Genomic DNA, 22231 nt, shown 5'->3' on the forward strand with positions numbered 1-22231 from the left:
ATTCAAACAAAACAGTCAACTAACCATAAATAAGATGGTATTCAAACTGTTAATTGTGAGAAAAAATGCTTTTTAAATACTTTCACCTAATACGGTTAAATAACCAGAATTTTATAGCACCAACTAGGCCCACCTAGTAAAGCCACTTAGTTCCTTGTATCTGGGTACATAATATAGCCGTGAGGGCTAATCTGTCAATCTCATGACCGACAAAACGACGATTCGAGTCCCAGAGTTGACACCACAATATTTCCTCCCCTTCAACAAATGAAAAGTGTCCATTTCAGTGTCCTGCACAATGGATACATTTCTCTCCAGACTTTCTGCAACATCGCGGAATAAAAATACACCTTCTCGCAGCCCTATTACACGACCACGTTCAAAGTGAGTGAGCTGTTGATAATGGCTTCTTCGTCTTCGTAACCCTTTGACGGTTAGGGAAATGAGCAGTTTTTCTTAATTCGCGCAGTATTACCAGCAAACAGTAGTCGAAAATGGCAGCTGTTGTCCCCCGCCGTTCTTCCGAAAATGTCACCCTTCTTTGGCGATGCCGTAGATAGCTCGCCTCACGCGTTTTAAAAATTTCTTAAAGTACTTGTAGTACATAAATAACAGTTTTTACTTGCTTTAAAATATTTAATAAATGATAATTATTAATAGTAAATTATAAATGATTATGATCAATTATATAAATAATAGTTAATTATAAATATAAGACTAATATTAAATTGAGAGGACTAAATAAATACAACTTTAAATAAATACAACACAAAAATAAAACTTTAAGCATTTAAATATAGCTTAAGCATTTAAATACAGTAATTACCTAAATACTGTGTATCACAATCGTAATTATCTAACTTTCGCTTTTCAGCCATTTTACTTTACAATAAACACCCTAAAAAAACGTATAACGAGTAATAACTAACTACTTTTCGTGAGTAAGATTCGTTTTTAACATTATCAATGCAGAATAATAATGGCGAACGAGCTCAACTCGTCAGCGAGCATTGGGGAAAATTTTCACTACGCGAGTAGTGCTCGTTACTAACCATTACGGTAAAAATCTTGCTCCCTAGCGGAACTCGTTTGCGCGCATTATGAAGCACGATTGCGAGTCGAATTCGCTCATAACCGTCGAAGGCATTCTTGATGAACTCGCTCTGTCAAAATTTAACGAAAAATAAAGCTTACGAACTGTAGAACACTTAAATAAAGCAAGCTCGATTTGCATGTTAACGCCGATTTGCATGTTCACTATTTTTTGCTTATGCGACAAGTGCGAAATTTGAAAGGAGAGCATTTTTTAGTTCTATAAACAAGCCTACCAAATTTAATTTATCTATCACAACTCCTCCGTCTTAGTGTTGGAATTTTTTTTTCGTCAGTGTACATTTTTCAAATATAAAGAAAATTTATTAAATTTTAAATACATTACATTGTATATCTGTCGGTATATTTTTCAATCTACATAACATTTTATACCGAAAAATATTTTTTAAATCTTCATTTCATTTTTATCAGGCAATATTTAATTTCAACCTACGTAACAAAACTATCTAAAATTATATTTTCAAATCAGCGTTAAATTTTACTTCAGACAATATATTTTTAAATTTATATAATATTGAAGAGAGCGTAATATATTTTTCAATTCGAACAACATTTCGCTTGTAAAAATTGTACTTTCTACTCTACCTAAGACTTCAAATTTTAAAATGCATTTACCATAGAAGTTGTAATCATTAGAAGTCTGACCTATCGTTACTTTGCTTTTGTATTCAATGCATGTATAAATCAATATTCTTCAGTTTATATTGAAACATTGATCTTAAGCAGTCTTGTTTTTTGGATCATCAAAAAATAATTAATGTTTTTGTTTATATGAAATGAAAAACCATTTTATTTATAACTTCTTTTTATAGAAATGTTTGTTATATTACAAGTATTTTTTTTGCGATATTATTGATTCTTAAAATTCACGTTACTTTTCACGATACGATCAATATCGCAGCTTGAAATGTAAAGAAACAAAAGTGATCCAACTTTGTTTCAAACTAAATTGTATTTTTTCACCATTGTTTTTTTTTTCTTCTAAAGATTTAGAATGCTATCGCTTGATTTACTCAAATTTCTTTTTATAAAAACTTTTTATAAATAGTATATAGACAAATTAATGGTGAAATTATACTAATTCATATAGAAGTTCGTTGTAAATCGAGTAAATCGGCATAGTATTATTAATACATATGATGCTTAATTAATTATGGTAATAGGTACTAACTATAACAAAACAAACTACATACTAAAAAGCAGTAATAGCAGTAAAAGACACTAATTCTTTTAGGAAAAAAGCAGAAATTCGTCATACTATTTTTGACGCTAATTACGCTTAATTATTTTTTATCATTGGTACGAATTGAAATATAACTATAAGCTGTGTACTAAAAGGAAAAATTAATGGGGAAATGGTTCTAAATCGTTTAAGTAAAACGTTAAAAAAAATTCCGTGCCAGTGATGCTTAATTAATTTTGGTAATAGGTACAATTCGAAATAATAAAAAAATTAGCTTCATAATGAAAAGCAAAATTAATTTAGAAATAGCACCAATTAGTTCAGAAGGAACATAAAAAATCACCATACTATTATTGACTCCATTGATGCTTAATTTTGAGAAAAGGCAATTTGGGTGTTACGATAATTGGTGCAGTTTTATCAGTTCCAAGCATACTTATGTAGGGGACATTAATATATTTGATACCTATTAAATTAGTATTAATACTGCAGAATTTTAATGCAGATAATGTGGAGAAAAAAATTTTACGGGCCTTGGAAGTACCAGTGGAAATTTCTTAATTATGATTAAATTTGACCATCACGAGTTGGTCTTGAGCATTAATATCACTCCGAACGATACTGAATACAACTAACCGTTAATTAGATGGAATGAACTACTAAATGCGTGCTTTGCTTAATCTGATAACGCAAAACCACCGGCAAGGACAAAAAAAATAATCTTTATAAATAAATTTTAAAAAATTGGATTTTTTTTAGCATTATTAATTATGTTGGTATACATATTTCAGTATATTGTATGATTTCGTAGTATTGCTCAGTACTGATTTATTGATAGATTATTTTTTTTCACCCCTTACGAAGAAGGAGTATAGAACTAATATTAATTATGTAATGAATAGTTTTTGTATCTGCGTGCCTCTCTTATAACTCCCAGAGTTAATTTTTCTCTTATCCTGAAATTTGAACAGTTGGTTGGAGAGGAAATCCCTATCCCGAAATTCAAAAATTTCAGTTTCGTTTTTCGGAAAATACATTTAAAAAATGGCCATTGATGAAAATAACATTTTAGAGCAGTATTTAAGAACGTGGGGCCCACGCCCCACTTGGGGGCATTTTGATTGTTAAGGGGGGCAATTCGAAAATGGACTCGACACGAGTTTCATCCTTTTGCTCTGGTCCATTTAAGTGCAATGGTGGCAAAATTGAAAGAAAAAAGCAAATTCTTAAATAATTGCGGCCAATAAATATTATAAATTCGTTTGGCGAGATCAAAATATCAACTGGGTTTTTGGCGGCGTCAAGTTAACTTCCCTGTGGCAGACGGCAGGCTCCGCGTGGACCCCCGGACGCTTTAAAATCTCGCTCAACAATGCAGTTGTTCGAATCTGAAGAACAGACGAAATGAGTGAAGATATTGAAAAACAACTTGTTGAAAACAAGAAAATTCTCAGTGCAAATGTATGAATCAACTTTGATAGACAGTGCATGGCAGTATTGATAACTTACGTAAGATATATTGATAAAGGGCATTTTGAAAAAGAAATGTTGTTCTGTTAAAAATTAGAAAGCACCACTACCTCCAAAGATTTATACAATAAGCTAAAAAACTACTTAGATGTCAATAATATACCAATGAAAAATATAACATCTTGTGCTGCAGATGGTGTTCCTAATATGATGGGCAAGAAAATTTTTTGCTTAAAATTGATGAAAGATGACAATCTAGAAATGATTCTTGTGCATTGTGTTATTCATAGGGAAAACTTGGTAGCTAAGAACATCTTGCCTGTTCTAAATGAAGTACTACATTCAGTAATAAAGTGTATCAATGCTATTAAAGCTAATGCCAAATGTGAGCGTCTCTTCAAATGTGCAAGAAAACTAATTTTACCACTTCCATCTTCATATTTGGACTTATGCTGTAAATTATTTACTGGTAAAAATAGAAATCGTCTGGATAGCGGGGAGACTTGAGACTGAAGCTAACCAAATTGGAACCTAACATAAAATCTCTGTGCAGCAAGCATCAGGCTCAAGGATCTCACTAAATTTAAATATTAAATTATTACAGAAAAATCTTTATTAAAATTATTTCGAATTTGAATTTTAGTTTTTCATTATATGTTTTCAAAATTTACTTACTGTGTTTCGTTATCTATTTCCAAGTGATTTTTTCCTATAACCTGTCATATAAGTTTCTTAAGTGAACAATTCAGTTTTTTAACATTAAAAATTATGTATATGTTACATAGGGGGGCATAAGAATTTTAGAAAGGCTTAGGTGGGACATGGCACAAAAAAGGTTGAGAAACACTGCTGTAGGGGATTCTGATTTTGCTCTCTTTTTTCAAATATTTTGAAGAAATATCAGTAACGCTTATTAGCTTATAGATTCTCATTAAAAAAAAAAGAGTTTATTGCAAGTTCTTTAAAATTTAATTGTTTTCTATTTGTTACGTCCAATAAATTCAATGATAATTATGCACGTGGTAGCATAGGTGGACAATGACAGCAAATTATTATTTCCAAAGTTATCTGAAACCACTAGCTTATTTTGTTTGCAGTTATGCTTAGAGAAGATGTGAAACTAAATAATTCAAAATCAGCAGCATTTGAAACAAAAATAAAGTAAATTACTGAAAATCGAAATTAAAAAAGAATACTAATACGTGTAATTCGCTTGACGTAAGGAAGTCGCTAAACTATTATTAACGTCAATGATACTTAATTGATGCTAATAATGGGCAATACTTGAAAAAAAGCTATGACAAATAAACTATGTTCTAGAAAGTAAAAATAAGGGAGAATTGGTTGAAATTTCGTATCGAAAAGAACATTAAAAAAACGCCTTACAATTTTTTACGCCAATAATATTCACTTAATTTTGGTAATAGGTTTTATTTGAAATAAAAAAAAAGCTATGTGCTATAAAGGTAAATAAGTGGGGAAATGGTAGTAATTCTTTAAGAAGAACTGCAAAAAATCGCCATTCTATCATTGATGCCAATGTTGCTTAATTAATTTTGGTTACAGTCACTACTGGTAATATGGCAATTTGTGCCGTTTAAATAAGTACCAAGTATAGTAATACAGGTATAATGTAATATATTAACATGCATATTTAATATCTATTAAGGCTACGTCAATATTGTGCAGTTTTAATATAGATACTATGGAAAGATGTTTTTACGGTACCTTGAAGAAGATAATTATCAGAGAAAACCACGTGATTATTTTTATCTTATCTGGGTTGAATCTGTTAAACTTTGTGAATATTATTAAACTTTCTTTACAAAAACATTTTGAGCTCGTTTCTTTCTCAACGTTTTTTGCACATACAAAACTTTACTTTTTCAAATCTTTGCTTTTGCGTAGATCGAAAATAAAATACGTTCTTTAGTAAAAAAAAATTGCATATTCTTTATCCAATTATTGTAAAATAGACTTATATTCTTCAGCATAAAAAGTTTTTGCAAATTACTGTATTTATACTGTTACTCAGATTCGTATTCCTAAATCTAATTTTTTTTTACTCAAATCTTTGTATTTATGTTGTTACGCAGATTTATTTACTTCAGCTTGAACTTGTTTAACTTAAATATTTGAGCTTATGTTGTTATGTAGATTTATATTCTTCAGCACAACATATTTTTCATAAATCTTTCTATTTACGTTGTTTCGCGCATTTACGAAATGTTCAAACTTTTTTTCCATTATAACATTTATAGCATATAGATACGAAGAAAATATTGCAACAGCAATACATCTTTATGGTAAAAATCTATTTCTTTAATAATTAAAAGAGTGAAAAATGCAATGAACACATTTTCAACTGAAATAATTTTTTTCATTGCATATTATACATACAAGCATTAAGTGATTTTGTTCATAACACACTATTCTAATTTCAATTAATTTCATATCAGTAACTGCTTATATTCTTTAAAAACAAAAGATTTAAGTTTATCTACTTTGATTTTTCCCTTTTCCAATTTTTAAACTGAATAATACCACAGTAAGTTTCATTACCATACTTAAACTACAGCTGTAAAAGAGTTTGAATAAATATTGTCGCAAAGAAAATCGCACAAAAGTTGTATTTCCTTTCAAATTTATCTATTATCAACTAAAAAAAATATTTTACAAATGTTTGTTAAAAACAAAAGCGAACTGTATGGCCTGCTCTAACCTACAAGCTGTGTACCTAGTCGCAAGTGTAGCATATAAGATAAAAAATTTGTATTAATGTTCAGTTGTGTTATTTTCTATATTTGAAAAAAAATTTATTGAATTTTATAACTGTATCTGTATTTCTTTTTATTTTCTAGATGACAAAGCGCAAGATGAGTACCCCGATGCTCCACGCGGGAAGTAAATTCCGTTCGGGTCTTTTACAACTTATGATACACACGATTGATCCAATGCATGATGGTAAGTAAAAAAAAAATACTTCTCGTATGTGAGAAAATATCCAAGAATATATCATAAGGAAATCAATACCACTATAATCAGGCTACTGTTCAAACATATAGTTAATACTACTACTTTCCTGAGATTTCTTGGAAATTTTAATTAAATAGAAGTCGGAGTTTAAGTCGAGCTCTCAGGAAAGTCAGGAGTCATGTTTTACGACAACCGACTCCACACGTCTGATTCAAACACATATAATACGAATAATGAGAGCTATTAGTTTAGCATATGTGCTTTAAAATAAAAGTGAAATTGCCCAATTTTTTAAAAACCTTTCCTATTTTACTTCCATTTTTTAAACTCTTTCTAAACCATCGTACAAGTTGGCAGTTATGCAAATGATTTATATTATTACTATATGAATTATAATAATATAAATAAGTATAGTTACATTTTGAAAACTACGTCATTTTTTCTAGGTAAATTGGACGATAAAGCCAATCAACTCCATGCAATGGCTTCCTTAAAGGTTCTTCTAGAAGCACAAAAAACGAATGGAACAGTCAACATGAGGGTAAATCAGGGCAAGGGTGTTCCAAACAGTATATCTTGTCCAGCTTGTTCCGATTGTCCAGACTGTACCCATGGAACCCACCCTTCTATGGTAGAATCTCCAAGTGGGATGCACATCGTTCCATCGAATGTGGGTGGGGGTGATAGTTCAGCTGATGACCAGATGCCACCAGTGGAAATGTCACCCACAAGCAACGTCCGGGTAATTTGGGTCAGCTTCTTTTTCTTCTTTCTCTTCTCTTTCTCCTTTTTTTTTCTATCTTTCTTTTTCACTCATTTATATAAGAGAATAAAAATATACAGTTTCGGTTTTGTAACCAGGTAGAAAAAATTAAGGAAGGAGCAAAAATCCAAATATACTTTTATTGGATATCATAAATTGATAATATACAAAAGCCATAGTGTACAAAAGCAGTAATATACAAAGCAATAATATACAAATCAAACATAAATTGGTAATATACAGTGTGCAAAATAAAATAAAAAATGACCACTCTGTAATACTTTTAATCTAATGATCAGATCTTCACGTTCAAGAGCACAATTTTAACGGTTCGAGGGGGTGACCACAAATATGTTAATTAATTAGTGCGGACGATATTTTAACTTTTGAAATCAGACCCAAAAATGTATTTTCCATGAATAAACATATTTTTTTTTTCGATGGATTTGAATTTCTCACCCTAAAAATATATGAACTGAGAAATAAGATCCTAGTATTTTGGTCAGAAGAGTGGTCTAAAGTTAGGACACCTTAATATTAATTTTTCTTTTTGCGTATTAAACTATATCTTGAAAACTTGTTAAACAGATTAAAAAACTTTTGCAAACGATTATAAAGTTCATCTACTCAAAGATAATTCAATGCAAAATATAAATTTTAAGAATATTTCATTTTTTTAATAGTTTTATCTAAGAGTAGTCGAAAAAATTTTGAATTGTAAGATATGCAGGTTTTTTTTTACATGATTTTAAGAAATGTAATTACTCGTGACAAATATGAAATTTTAGCAAAATTGGTTGAATAGTTAGTTCCTCCTGGGAAAGCGAATTTTTTAAAAAAACTGTATTTTTTGATATTATAATTCAAAATATCGTCAGCATTAATTTACATATTCGAGATCACTACCCCCCCCCCCACCGAAACATTAAGATTGAGTCATCGAACGTCAAGATCTGATAATTAGATCAAAAGTTATTGAGTTCGTCCCGTTTTTTTAAACGCGCTCCGAAACATCAACGTTGTTAAGATTGTCACCGTACTTATAGTGTTAAAAAAGTTTAATCAGTTTTAATAAGATTAAACTTTTTTTTTTTGCATTAAAGAACGGCAACAGTTTGGACAAGAGGATAACCTCACCTTTTTTTCCCTTCTTTTTATTTTTGTATGAGGCAAGTAAGTGATAAATGAATTATTTAGGAATGAATTACGTTGACTTATAATGAATGGCTTTAAAATGCATTATTTTTAAACGCTCAGCGGACTGCGTTTTTATTTTTTTTTCCAATAAAATACAATTTCATTATCAATATGCATTGGAAATTTCATCCATACTTGCATTTCTTAGTGTCAATCAATAGTTTCGTGATAAAAGAAATATTTTAAATTACTTTTAATATTCAATTCAAAATAATTTATAACACTGTGCCGTCTGTAAAATTATAGTTGTAGCATTTTCGACAAAATGAAAATTCATATTAAATATGCATTGGAAAATTGAGAATCAGTTTAAGCAGAACAGTCTAGAAAAAAAAAGTTTCGGAAATATGCATTGAATTTCTCTAAGCGTCGGAAAACCATGAGAAGACCATTATAATTATTTTTATGATTTTAAACCATTCTATTGTAGTTTATGTTTCTCAGAATTATTTGAAATTTAGACAAGATAAGAGGATTTGAAATATTGCCAGGTCAAAACTATAGACTTAATTATTTAAAAAAGGGGCAGTCAAGCAATTGTTAAAACAATTTAGAGCATGCCAGTCTGGCACCCCATAATCAAACTCACCCATTGTAGGTTTTAAAAATTATTGCATTTCTTAATTCCATATTAACAGCTGTAAATACGGAATTATATGGATTAATACTTTTAATTCTGCATTAAATAATGAAAATTAATAATGCTTAAGTTTTTTCTCAAATTATTCTGATTTAGTAATAAATTTTTTCAAATAATATGATATTTTATGAACTTAAACATTTACATGATTTTTAATTTCTAAATTTACGTTTATACATTAACGATTATCTGTAAGCTTTTAATATATATATATATATATATATATATATATATATATATATATATATATATATATATATATATATATATATATATATGTCACCGTAAATGACCAAAATAAAGAGAGGCGACTTTTACCGGTGAATGTCAACATTTACAGTAAGCAGATGGGCGACCACTTTGATCAGTTTGCGTTAGGACCGAGGGTGCCCGGTATGGGTCCTCGTTACACTCTTCTACGGTAAAGTGCTCGACTTCGCGCGCAGGTCATCGGGCTACCAAAGTAGTTGAGCTATCCCCTCTGCAGAGGATCAAAATTTCGATGGCATGTCTTCGTATCATCCTCTGGCATATTTCCCAAACCGCCACCAATAGTTCATTGTGCGACTCTAGTGTGACGTAACTAAAGTACTTACCTGCCTACTGATATTATTATATTTATTCGATATTTTAAAATCGGCTGAGGATAGATTAGGAGAAGCAGAAGTGTTCGGAATACCTGTTAAATGCATACTGGGCAGAACACTTGATCCTAAAAATAAAAATTTGATATAGGGCATACCGGGCAAATGTATACCGGGCAGTGGCACTTAACTAGACCTAGTATATTTCGGACACTTACAAAAGCGACTGTGTGATTGTCAACATTCCCCGTCTTAATATATATATATATATATATATATATATATATATATATATATATATATATATATATATATATATATATATATATATATATATATATATATATATATAAGACGGTTTGAAAAGCATATTTGTCTATGCTTACGTGCTTACGTTTCCTAAAAATTTATTAATATACAATTCATTACAAATATTGATTAAAAATTGCTACCATTCATATATCTAAAGCATAGTTTGAACCAAAACAGAACGAAAGTATTTTTAACACAAAATAATTTTCTAAACTAAACCCAGATAGCAAGCGACCCAAAGGCAAAAGTTTTATTTTCATTTTCATAGAAAGTTGGTTTAATTTATCCTTTTTTAAACTTTGTAGAAATATTAGTATGCAAATTTTGTTTTCTTAAAGATTGAACAAAGATACGTAAGAATTTTTACAAAACTTTGCTTTCCTCATTTTTTAACTTTTATTCTAAACTTTTTTTCGCATTTTTTTCATTTTCGTTTGTCCCGGCTATGCAACATTTTGTTTGTGTTCAAAACTTAAAAATCATGCCAACCTGCACTTTTAAATTGTTAAGAAAAATATACAAAAGCTTGCGTTAACAATCCATGATTTAGTGATGATCATAAAATCCGAAGTAAATCTTAAAAAGGTGAATTTATCCTTGGTTTGAGAACGCTTCCTACTTTTGATTTGCAAATGATAATTAACCCATGATTTTTTGCCTTGTTTCGTAAAGGTAGAATCAATATCGATATGAAAAGGTTGTTTAAAAGAGCCTCTTAGTGCGCAAATCAGCATAGTGAAATTGAACATTGTTTCAAGCTTACATGATTTATTTTTTAAACATTTATAAACCTTGTTGGACTTTGTGATAAAAGTTGTTGGTTACACTGCTATCTGGTTACACTACATATTATTTTTAAAAAGAGAACTGCTTATCTGAACGCACAACTGTTCTGGAATCTAAGCGCATATTCTATAAGATTCATTTAAAATAAACAGAATAAACGAAAACAGAATAATAATAATAAACTTTATTAATTACATCATATATTTATTTTTGAAAGCCAATCAAATTAATAATTCCTATCTTTCTGAGAAACTGCTCTATCATCTTATTCAGACGAAGTAAGCACAAGACAATGAAAGTAAATGTGAATAATGCAATATATTTATTTGAGAACGTTATGATTTTTTTTTTATTATTGCTCAGTCATTCTAAAGTATTAAAAAAATTGAAACAAATAGAAACAAATTAAAATAAACAGATTATAAATGAATGATCAATAAAATAAGCAATTATTTCTTCAAATACGTTGAGTTTTATGATAAACTACTGTAGAATCTCAGAATATTGCATATGACTAGGTCAAAACATGATATATTTCTTATAATATTTACATTTATATAGTATGATCTTTTGGCGAGATGCCAAACTTCCATTTATATGGTTTCAACAAGACCTCCTAAATAAAAAATAGAAATATGAATTATGAGAAAAATTTCCTTCTACCTCATGCAAAGTGAATATGTTTAGAGTAAGCTGACTAGGGTCCTCTAAAAATTTACAATCTGATTGTAAAATTCCTCTACGAATATTCGAAAACAACTGATTTATCCTTCCAAATTTCTTAGAACAGAGACCCCTTGCAGGAATTCTCCAACAGAAATAATTTTTTATCGAAGAGGTAAGGAGATGAGCTTTTGAATTTTCTTTTAGAAATTTTGCTTTCAATTTTTTAGTTTATTTTAAAGTTTATTTTCTTAATATATAATGGTACTTTTACCGGAAGCAAGTACTTGTACCAGAAGCAAGCTATTTCAATTTTTTTTATATTTTGTTTTCGATATTTTAATTTTGTTTAATTTATATTATTCAGTACAACAAAATTGTTCGTTACAATCAAAAATAAATAAATAAGTGAAAGAAAAATCCATAAAAGGTGAGTTTGCTTCCGCGTGGTTAACACTAAAATATCTCTATAATTTAGAAAAAATCTTTTATTATTGATTCTGTGTCGTTTAATAAAGTACTATTTACTAATAATAGTTTTTTAGGGACAAAACTTCTGATAGATCTGAAACGAATATTACTGAATTTTGAAAATAAATTTATTCTGAAATTTCTGAGATGACTACATAAGCACATAAGCTCCTACTGCAAAATTGTTTCTTTATACAATTTAAATTCCTCTTCTTAGAAGTCTGACGTCACAATCCTATGATATGAAGGGGACAGAATTGTTAATATTATAGAACCTAGAATTGATTGTATTATATAATATGAATTGATTTTCATTTTATTACATTATCACGGAATTTTTGTGGATTAAACCTTTGATAAGTCTGAACTGAATCGAACTAAAATTCTGATAAAGAATTGGATTGAAATTTCAGAGACGACTAAATAAGCTTCAACCTGAAAATCATTTCTTTATCCGATTGAAATTTCTCATCTTATAGGTCTGACGTCACAATCCAATGATATGATGGAGACAGAATTGTTAATATTCTAGAACCTAGAATTGATTGTATTATATAATATGAAATGATTTTTATTGGGATACATTATCACGGAATTTTTGTAGATAAAACTTTTGATAAGTCTGAACTGAATTGAACTAAAATTCTGATAAAGAATTGGATTGAAATTTCAGAGACGATTAAGTAAGCTTCAACCTGAAAATAATTTCTTTATCCGATTGAAATTTCTCATCTTATAGGTCTGACGTCACAATCCAATGATATGATGGAGACAGAATTGTTAATATTCTAGAACCTAGAATTGATTGTATTATATAATATGAAATGATTTTTATTGGGATACATTATCACGGAATTTTTGTAGATAAAACTTTTGATAAGTCTGAACTGAATTGAACTAAAATTCTGATGAAGAATTGGATTGAAATTTCAGAGATGACTAAATAAGCTTCAACCTGAAAATCATTTCTTTATCCGATTACAATTCCTCATTTTTGAATTTTTGAAGAATTTTGAAGTCAAAATCTTATGAAATGAAGGTGATAAAATAGATAATATTAGGATATAGAATTGATTATATGACGTAATCATTTTTATCGGGATACAGTATCATATAATGTTTTCAACACACAATTATTGCTTAAGCTATAAAATATAACTGAATTCCAAAAATTATAGAATATTAACAAGTTCCTAATATGTTTGAATATAAGAGAGTTTCTAGTACGATAGAAGAAATCATGTAATAAAAATACAGGTAACTGTGGCAGAATATTACGAAATTAATTAAATGGATATAATAGAATAGGATCACATGATATGAATATATTTAAACAAAATTTATTTTAAAATCACCGGAAATTTTTAAAACTATTTTTATGAATTAAAATTAAATTAAAATACTTTTGTTTAATAATATTATTTTGAAGTACGTTTACGGGTATGTTATGCTTAAATAAAGTTTTAATTTATTTATTAAAAGTATTGTACTTATTTTTCTAAAATAAAATTGTTACATGGTTTGTTTATATGTCAGATTCATGTTAAATATTTAAATACTTATAGACTGCGAATAACTCTACTGGTACCTTCATGAGCAGAATTATTTTATATCAGATTTATGTTAAATATTTAAATACTTATAGACTGCCAATAACTCTACTGGTACCTTCATGAGCAGAATTATTTTATGTCAGATTTATGTTAAATATTTAGATACTTATAGACTGCCAATAACTCAACTGGTACCTTCATGAGCTGAATTATTTTTATGTTAGATTTATGTTAAATATTTAAATACTTATAGACTGCCAATAACTCAACTGGTACGTTCATGACCAGAAGTATTCGGAGTGACCCTGGTGACGCTGCAGTACTTCGTACAGATTCAGTCAACAGTATACCTCAAAGCAACGCTGACTCCACTCAGAATGTCAACATTGTCATGCCATCCGAATCTAAAACGCAGTTGCAAAATTCGAATCAAAATATTCCACATTCCAATTCACAGGGATCACAGGTAATATGAAATAAAGGCTGATAATAGATTATTCTGTAATATTAAACATGCACTTTAAATACTATTAATATCAAAGTAATTAAAAATTGATCAAATCTAAAATTATAAATTAATTAATCAAATACAATTATCTAACTAAAGATAAAAAGTAATAAATCTTTTCAACTACACGGTAAAAAAAAATCCTGAAAAGTTGCGGTAAGAAGAACCGGCACTCAGGATGCAGTACTTTTTACCATAAAATTTTGCGGAACAGAAACAAACTGATTAACTGTAATTTTTACAGTAATATGTAATGAATCAATGCAATTTATTAAATGTACTGGCAAAATTACGGCATGAAATTTTACCGTAATTTTTTTAGAATTTTTTAGAGTGTACTCACGTACGATTTTGAACCTATATATTTGTTTTTGAGCTAAATCTCTATCATTTCTAACGACCAAAATACTACAAATCCTGTTTCTTCAATTGAATTTCGAACTAATTCAGTTGTTACAGACATTATTTTTCTTTCACTATATTCCGAGATTGGCTACACTACAAACATTAATTTATTTTATTTTGATTGTTTATGTACTCCAAAAAAGTATACAGTCTTTCTTCGTTGCATAATATTTAAAAGTTATAGTTATTTGCATTTTTAAGGTATCCGACTAGTTTCAGCAATTTTTTTTAAAGTATTAATATAAGAGTTTATAAAACTAGTTTATGTGTTTTCTTAAGTGTGAAAACTTATAAAACTAGCAAAAAAATTATTATTAATTTGTTTCGTTTTTTAAAATGGCCATTTTTAGTTAAAAAATAAGTCATTTTTTGCATATACGCTAAACAAAGTTAAAAATATTCTATCACCCCCCCAAAAAAAATCCTTTGAGGATTTTATCTAGAAGGCAAAATTTTTGACAAAACTATGATTTGAACTATTACCTTCAAAGCAAGTGCATATACTACTAAGTTAGGGATCAATGTAGGAAAAAAAAAGTAAAGTTTTAACAATTTCCGCGCGTGTCTTTGCGAAAAAACATGTATAAAAAAAATTCTACTTTTTTTCTCATAGTCAGGAGTTCAAAACATGTGTGCTGAAATCATAAGCACTCATTGAAAATTTTAGACTATTATTTTGAAAACAATGTGAGATATCGTTTAGGGTGGTGTAAAATGTGAAGAAAAAAAACTGATTTTGAGATTAACGTATTTAAAGACTTATAATTTAGAAATACATAGAATCTTTGATGGCGATGATATCATTAAATCTACTAAATTAAGTAGAATGAGATGGGCCGGGCATGTAATAAGAATGAGCCCAGAACGAACAGCATTGAGAGTCTCTAATGCAGCCCCCTCCAATAAAAGGCCAAGAGGAAGGCCCAAAAAGAGATGGAAGGACTGTGTGGATGAGGATTTTGCCATCCTAAAAGTAAAGAACTGGAAAACAATTGCTGGGAGAAGGGCAGAATGGGAAAAGCTTCTGAGGAGGGCCCAGGCTCACAAAGGGCTGTCGTGCCAATGCTGCTGATGATGATGATGAAAGACTTAAAATCAATAGTCTGTCCACTGTTATCACCTTGCACAAAAACTGCCATAACTTTGTAAATACACTGATGTAAGAAATTAAGAGAATTTGCAGACTTGGTTGATTATCTCTAGAACTACTGGACCGATTTTAATGAAATTTTATAAGTACATACATTGATATAATACAAAACAAATAACCATTCAACAATTGTATTACACACGCATGATAGTGCGTAACACTCGTTGTAGTTGGAAGGTATAAAACAGCGGTAACAGAATAAACAAAACAAAAAATGGGTAAATGGGGGGGGTATGGTCCCCTCTTACAGATATGCATGCCTTGTAGCGTGATTTATTACTTGAAATAATGCAGTTTATCATTTCCAGTGGTAATTGACCCGAATTGACTTCTGGCAATTTCATACCCTCCGACTCCAACGAGTAATGCGCACTATCATCATCATATCTGGCTAGACAGCCCAGGGTGGGCCAGTGCCATCCTCTGAATTCGAAACCACTTCTCTCTACTTTTGACACTTGTTCGCCAGTTTTTCTCCTTTAGAGTAAGCCATCTCAGCCTGGGTCTACCTCTTTTCCTGTTTGTTAGGGGTTTGTGTAATAGGATTTTCTTTAAATTTGAGTCATCATTCCTTCAGAAAATGTGAACTGCCCAGTTCATTAGATTTATTTTTATGAATTTCACAATATCTGGCTCTCTGTAGATTTCATACAGTTCAGTATTATATCGTCTTCTTCAGGAATTATTTATTTTTATCCCACCAAGGATGGCCCTCAAAACTTTTCTCTCAAAAATGGCAATTTAATTTTCACCAGCTTGAGTTATGTTCCAGGTCTCAGAGCCATAGGTAAGTATTGGCCAAATTAATGTTTTATAGAGTAAAAGTTTTGTATTTTTTGATTAAAAAGAGGATTTGAAAAAACGTTTTAAACCATAAAAAGCTTTATTTGAACAAATTAGACGACTCCGAATCTCATTGTCTATGTAATTGATGCGCGCTATCATGAGTTTGCATTACAATTGTTGAATGATTGTTTGTTTTGTATTGTATCATTGTATGTACATATCAAATTTCCTTAAAATCGGCTCAGTAGTTCTAGAGATAATCAACCAAGTCTGCAAATTCTCTAAATTCCATGCACCAGTGCAACTGGAGTACAAACAAATGTGAAGTATTTCTATTTATAGAAAGCTACACTACGAGTAAAGTGAAGTATTACTATTTATAGAAAGCTACACTACAGGAATTCTAAATTCATAATAAACTCAATTTTAAAAATTTTGTCCAAAATCATGTTTTTGCACTAGTCAGATACGTTAAAAGATATGTCTCCTTTTTATGTTTAGCCACCAGAACCTGCTACTGAAGAGGAAGAAGATGGTGAAAAGCCGATGGATTTATCATGGCCCGATACATGGCAGAAAAGACTAAATTACGTTCTAATTGCTCCTATTGTATTTCCATTGTATTTAACTCTTCCAGACACAAGGAGACCGGTGAGTGCGCATGTTATTGCGTATCAAGGAAGTGATACTATGTATTCACCTGTTTATTGTTGAAATTGAACTGAAACAATGTATTTCTCCTGTTGTATTTACATTATTTAAAACTTTTCAGGTCGATAAACGAATCTTAAACTTTATCGTTCATATTTTGCTTGGCAATTTTTCTACTATCTATATAAATATTTCTCTAATGTGGTACCATAAACAGGGTAATTTCTCTATATTTTGGCAGCACTGTTGTTATTATTCACTCTGTTAGGTTGTCAAAAGTAAAAGTTTAAGTAATGTTAAAACACGTGTAACACGTTAAGTATTTATTGAGATTTATTTTGTTAGGTTTTCTTATGTAATTATTTACGTAAAGTTGAATAGCTAGTCATACATTAAGTATTTATTTAGAAAAACTTTGCGTTTTTATGAAAATAAAAACTTAAGTTAAGTATTTATTATTTAGATTTGTTTTTTATCCTATCTAAAATGGCTGTAGAAATTTTTAACATAAACCGTGCTATGGAACCTCATACTGTCATACCAATTATTGGTGAAAAAACATGCCTATTCCAATGCTGAAATGTCCGAAGACAATAATTATGGTAGTTTGTGTGATTTAACTGTTGCCGGACAGATTTTAAATTACTGCTAAAATTCATTATGTAAAGAACATTTCTAAAAATGGCAAAAGAATTTTTCCTTCTTAAGAAATCAAAAAATCCGGTACCCGCTTTACATAACGTTTTAAACATACACTGTTAAAATTTTCATTCCAAAATTGAGGTAAAATAACTGGCAACTGTCTTCCCATCCGATTTACCGTAAAGTTTACGGTAAAGAACATTTCTTTTTTTTTATGGTTTTGAAACCATTTACAAAAAGTGTGGTTATATAACCACTGATACAAAACTATACAGTTTTTTAAACGTTCACTACTAGCATTATTCAAAAATTGAAGTAAAGAAATTTTTTTAACTAGACATAGGAGCTCGGCTTGAACTCCAGTTCTGCCTGTCATGAGATCGACAGAAAAGTCCGCTCGGCTATGATATGTACGCAGTTGCAAAGAACTAAGTAGCTTCATTAGGTGTTTCTAGTTGGTGCGATAAAATTCTGGTCGTTTAACCGTATTAGGTGAAAGCAATTTTTTAACATTTTATTCTCAAACTCAACAGTTTGGTTACCATTTCATTTATGGTTATTTGACTGTTTTGATTAAATATGGTAAAATAACCATTCAATAAATCATTATTTAACCATTTTTTTCGAGAAATTTCTAACAGTGTAAAGATGAAATGATATTCATTGTTTCTTTTCTGTATTGATACCAGAAATGAATAAAAATATCCTTCATTTCGTCATTTTTCGTATAATATTATTCACATAATCAGTGGAAAAATATATTTTCATCAAAAGAAAATTATCACAATAGCGAGTGACAAATATTTTCAGTTAGCTATAGGCATATAATTTTTGTATCTTTTATCTTAGCATCTTGATGGTTACTTAGAAACCTGTCGTAATAGTATACTTCTCTTAATATACTGTATTTTTTACATCGAACTTTTCTTGTAAGCCACATTGCATCAACCCGGATCATCCATTAGTGTCAAGGATACACTGAGCTATGACGGTGGGAACGTATAGTTTGTCTACGGTAAGAACTCCCCTCGCTACAAAGTCTGAAGCCGTCTGCTGCTATGGAAACAAGAACAGTGCATTTTAAGGAGGGTAGCTTCTCTTCATTCTGGCGCCAACACAATAGACCTAAGAAAAATATTCCTCTTTCCTCACCGACCGAAGCCAAAACCTGTCCTAAATAATGACCTCACACCCCTACTTGAAATAGTTATACCTCGTTACCATAGTCACCGCCACGGATCCAGACGAATTGTTAGGAGAGTTCTTACTTTAGACAAATTATAGCTACTAGTAGGGCCTTCCAAACCGTACAGGTCAGTGGGGAGGCACCATACTAAGAGTAACACCCTGGCCCTCCAAGTTGGGGGTTGAGGGATCCATATCTCTGAAGTGGATGAAAGCCTTCTACCAAATGTGTCCCCACCAGTTAATAAGAACCCTGGTTGGAAAAGTCAATTGGAAACAAGTAAAACCAGCGTTTGATTGGAATCCTCTGGGAAATAGAAAAAGAGGAAGACCTAAAATTGCTTGGCACAGGGAGATTATAAGTGAATTGAAAACAATAAGGAAAGACATGTATAGAGGCAAAACATTTGTTCACAAATAGAGTGAAATGGAGAGCTACAATAAAAGCTCTATGCTCCCATTAGGAGTGAAGAGAAATATGCATGTATGTATCAGAATATGTATCAGAAACATAAGCAGTACTAAAAACACGCATATTGTATAGTTAAAGGACAATCGTAACATCATTATTAAAGAATGTAGTATTACACTACATCAATTAATAATTAAAAAATATGAAATATCCGAAACTTATTGCATTATACTTTAGATCATGTCATTAAAGTGAAGCATTTTCCTTTACTGTCATTTTAGGAAAAAAGAAAATTCTTCTATATGACATTCATAGGCAGTATCTGCTGGATTGCTGTTTTTTCTTACCTGATGGTGTGGTGGGCTTCCCTTGTTGGGCAAACAGCGGGCATTCCAAATGAGGTAGGTTGCATTTTTTTTTGATCAATTGCGTAGAGTTTAGGTAACTCAGGGGACATAGCGTTCGTCTACCATTGAGGTGATCCTGGTTCAAATCTCAACAAGTGCTGGACGATACGAATTCCATACTCGTTCGCACCGACCACAGTGCTGATGAAAAATATCCGCTAGGGGACGGATCTGGCTTACCATGGAAGGTTCACGTGGTTTTCCTCTCAATGCAACGCAAATGTGAATTAGTTCCATCAAAAATTCCTGCATGAAGTTAAATTTTTCCCGTTACTTGATCCAGGAGATTGCTTGTCTTCTGAATTGGGTTCAAATTTACAAGACTATGAAGTTGAACGTTAGTCATAAACTAAAAAAAAATGGGTAGGGTGTTTAACGCCGGTTATAAAATAAAACTTTAACAGAAGATAAAAATAATGTAAGAAAATTATAAATTAGGTACTCAAATAATTATAAGGCTAAATATCATTAAAATAGTAAAAATAAAGTTGTTTGTACTTATACTTCTATAATGAAATTCGTAATGAATGTCTGACGAAAAATATGTAAAACCCTCAATATATAATGACTCTTTTTGTCAGAAAGAGTGATGATTATAAACTTAAAAGTTATGTCTAAGAAGATTATCGCAGTCACTAGAACACTACCTAAGGTGGTTATCTAAGATAACCACCTTCAATATTGTGGTGGCTTTTACAAACAAAATTCAATGTTTTGGTTACTCTAAATGTAAAAATGACGTATGTTGGTTATCCAGATCAGAGAAGCAATATTGTAATGTTTATAAACGAAAAAAGTCTTTTCTAAGGTGGTTTTCCAGGTTACGGAATCAATATTGTGGATATAACTGCCGGGCCTCTAGTGACTATCCTTGTTGTAACCACCCCTACTATTTCGAATTTCATTGTAAAAATTTCCGGTTCAATTTGTGGTAAAAAATGCCTCTATTCAGAGCACCGGTACTTTTTACCCAAAAACCCATCTTTACCTTTACATGTTCCGGAACAAAAAATCTTATATATCTTATTACCACAAAAATAATAACTACCTTAAAATCACTAAATCACTTCATTTAACTAAATATTACTGTAAAAATTACTATGTATATTTTACGGTAAAATGGGTACTATGAATGTCGCACACAGAGTTCCGGTACTTTATTCGGTAATTAGATCCGGCATTTTTAACAGTGTAATTTCGTCAGGATGACTATAAACTTAAAAGTTACGATTAAGACGATTATCGCAATGACAGAAACACTGTCTATGGTGGTTATTCAAGATAACCACCTACATTATTGCTGTGACTCTTGCTAACAAGAGACAGTGTTTTTGGTTACAGTGAATGCAAAAGTCATATCTATTGATTATCCAGGTTACAGAATCAGTCACGTGGGGACTAAATACGTGAAAGTCTTATCTAAGGTGGTTATCGAGGTTGCAAAGTCAATATTATGATAATTGTGAACATAAAAGTCAGATTTATAATGGTTATCCTTGTTGTGACCACTCCTTTATAATAAATTAGTTCCTCAAGTACTATGCTGTGTGAAATGATGATACTCTTGTGTATTTTATTTCACATATATCTTGATTGAGAATACGGTGCTTGTTCCATTTTCTTATGCCATTTCCTTCCTGCTTTTTTTCTATAGTAGCCGATATTTTGAAAAAAAAATTCCGTAAACACTACCGTAAACTATTTATTTTTTAAACATCATTATAGTTGACATTGCCGTTGATGTCGCATCTTTATCGAATAGTTCATAGTCAAGTTTTTCGTAAATTCTAATGAAAGCTGGTTACGCTACCAGGTTTACCATTGTTTTTCCAAGTGGACTATTCCGCCCGTTAATTTACTTTTTTTCTATTTAATTTTAATTATTTTATTTGTTACTCTTTTTTAAAACTTTTTAAATGTTTGGTTTTTTAAATGGCTTATTGTCAATTTTGAAAAAAGAATCTTTTTTATTTAATATAAAATTAAGTTACAAATGCTTTTTAAAATATTATGAAAAAAGATAATTTAATTATCTTAACTTATGGTATAGAATTAGTTTTAGTAAAAAAATAAGCATTAAAACTATTTTAGGAGAGTGGAACAATATCAAAAAAATCTATCTTTAACATAGCCTGAAAAATGGACAACCACCTAATATTGTGTTTCTTCTTCTTTTATTTCGAATATTCTAGCATAGAACAATAAAAATCTTTTCGTTACTTTCTTTACTAACATGTCATAGGCGAATACTCGAAAGTTTTTTTTTTCTGGCATATCAGACTCAAATATGATTATAATTCTTATCGTTTTACTTCCATCACAAAAGAAAAAGCTCTCAATAATATCTTCGGGGGAACTTTTATTTGCTAAATGA

At 30.2% G+C, this 22231-nt stretch overlaps 1 protein-coding gene across 2 annotated transcripts in view; it reads left to right on the plus strand.

Moving 5' to 3' along the window:
• LOC107457341 (sodium/potassium/calcium exchanger 2-like) overlaps nt 1–22231 on the plus strand; it is an 86269-nt gene that overhangs the window by 59189 nt on the left and 4849 nt on the right. Inside the window, exons 3-7 of one of the 2 annotated variants that reach the window (XM_043042568.3) lie at nt 6628–6730; nt 7189–7493; nt 13965–14177; nt 17062–17211; nt 19732–19851. In XM_043042568.3, coding sequence (XP_042898502.2) covers nt 6628–6730; nt 7189–7493; nt 13965–14177; nt 17062–17211; nt 19732–19851 — 891 coding nt within the window. The remainder of the gene's footprint in view (nt 1–6627; nt 6731–7188; nt 7494–13964; nt 14178–17061; nt 17212–19731; nt 19852–22231) is intronic. The other variant, XM_087168354.1, reaches the window with a different exon arrangement.

This window comes from Parasteatoda tepidariorum, chromosome 7, assembly GCF_982258835.1.
Source record: "Parasteatoda tepidariorum strain Cologne lab strain chromosome 7, Ptep-v5.0, whole genome shotgun sequence".
NCBI classification, from domain to species: Eukaryota; Metazoa; Arthropoda; class Arachnida; order Araneae; family Theridiidae; genus Parasteatoda; species Parasteatoda tepidariorum.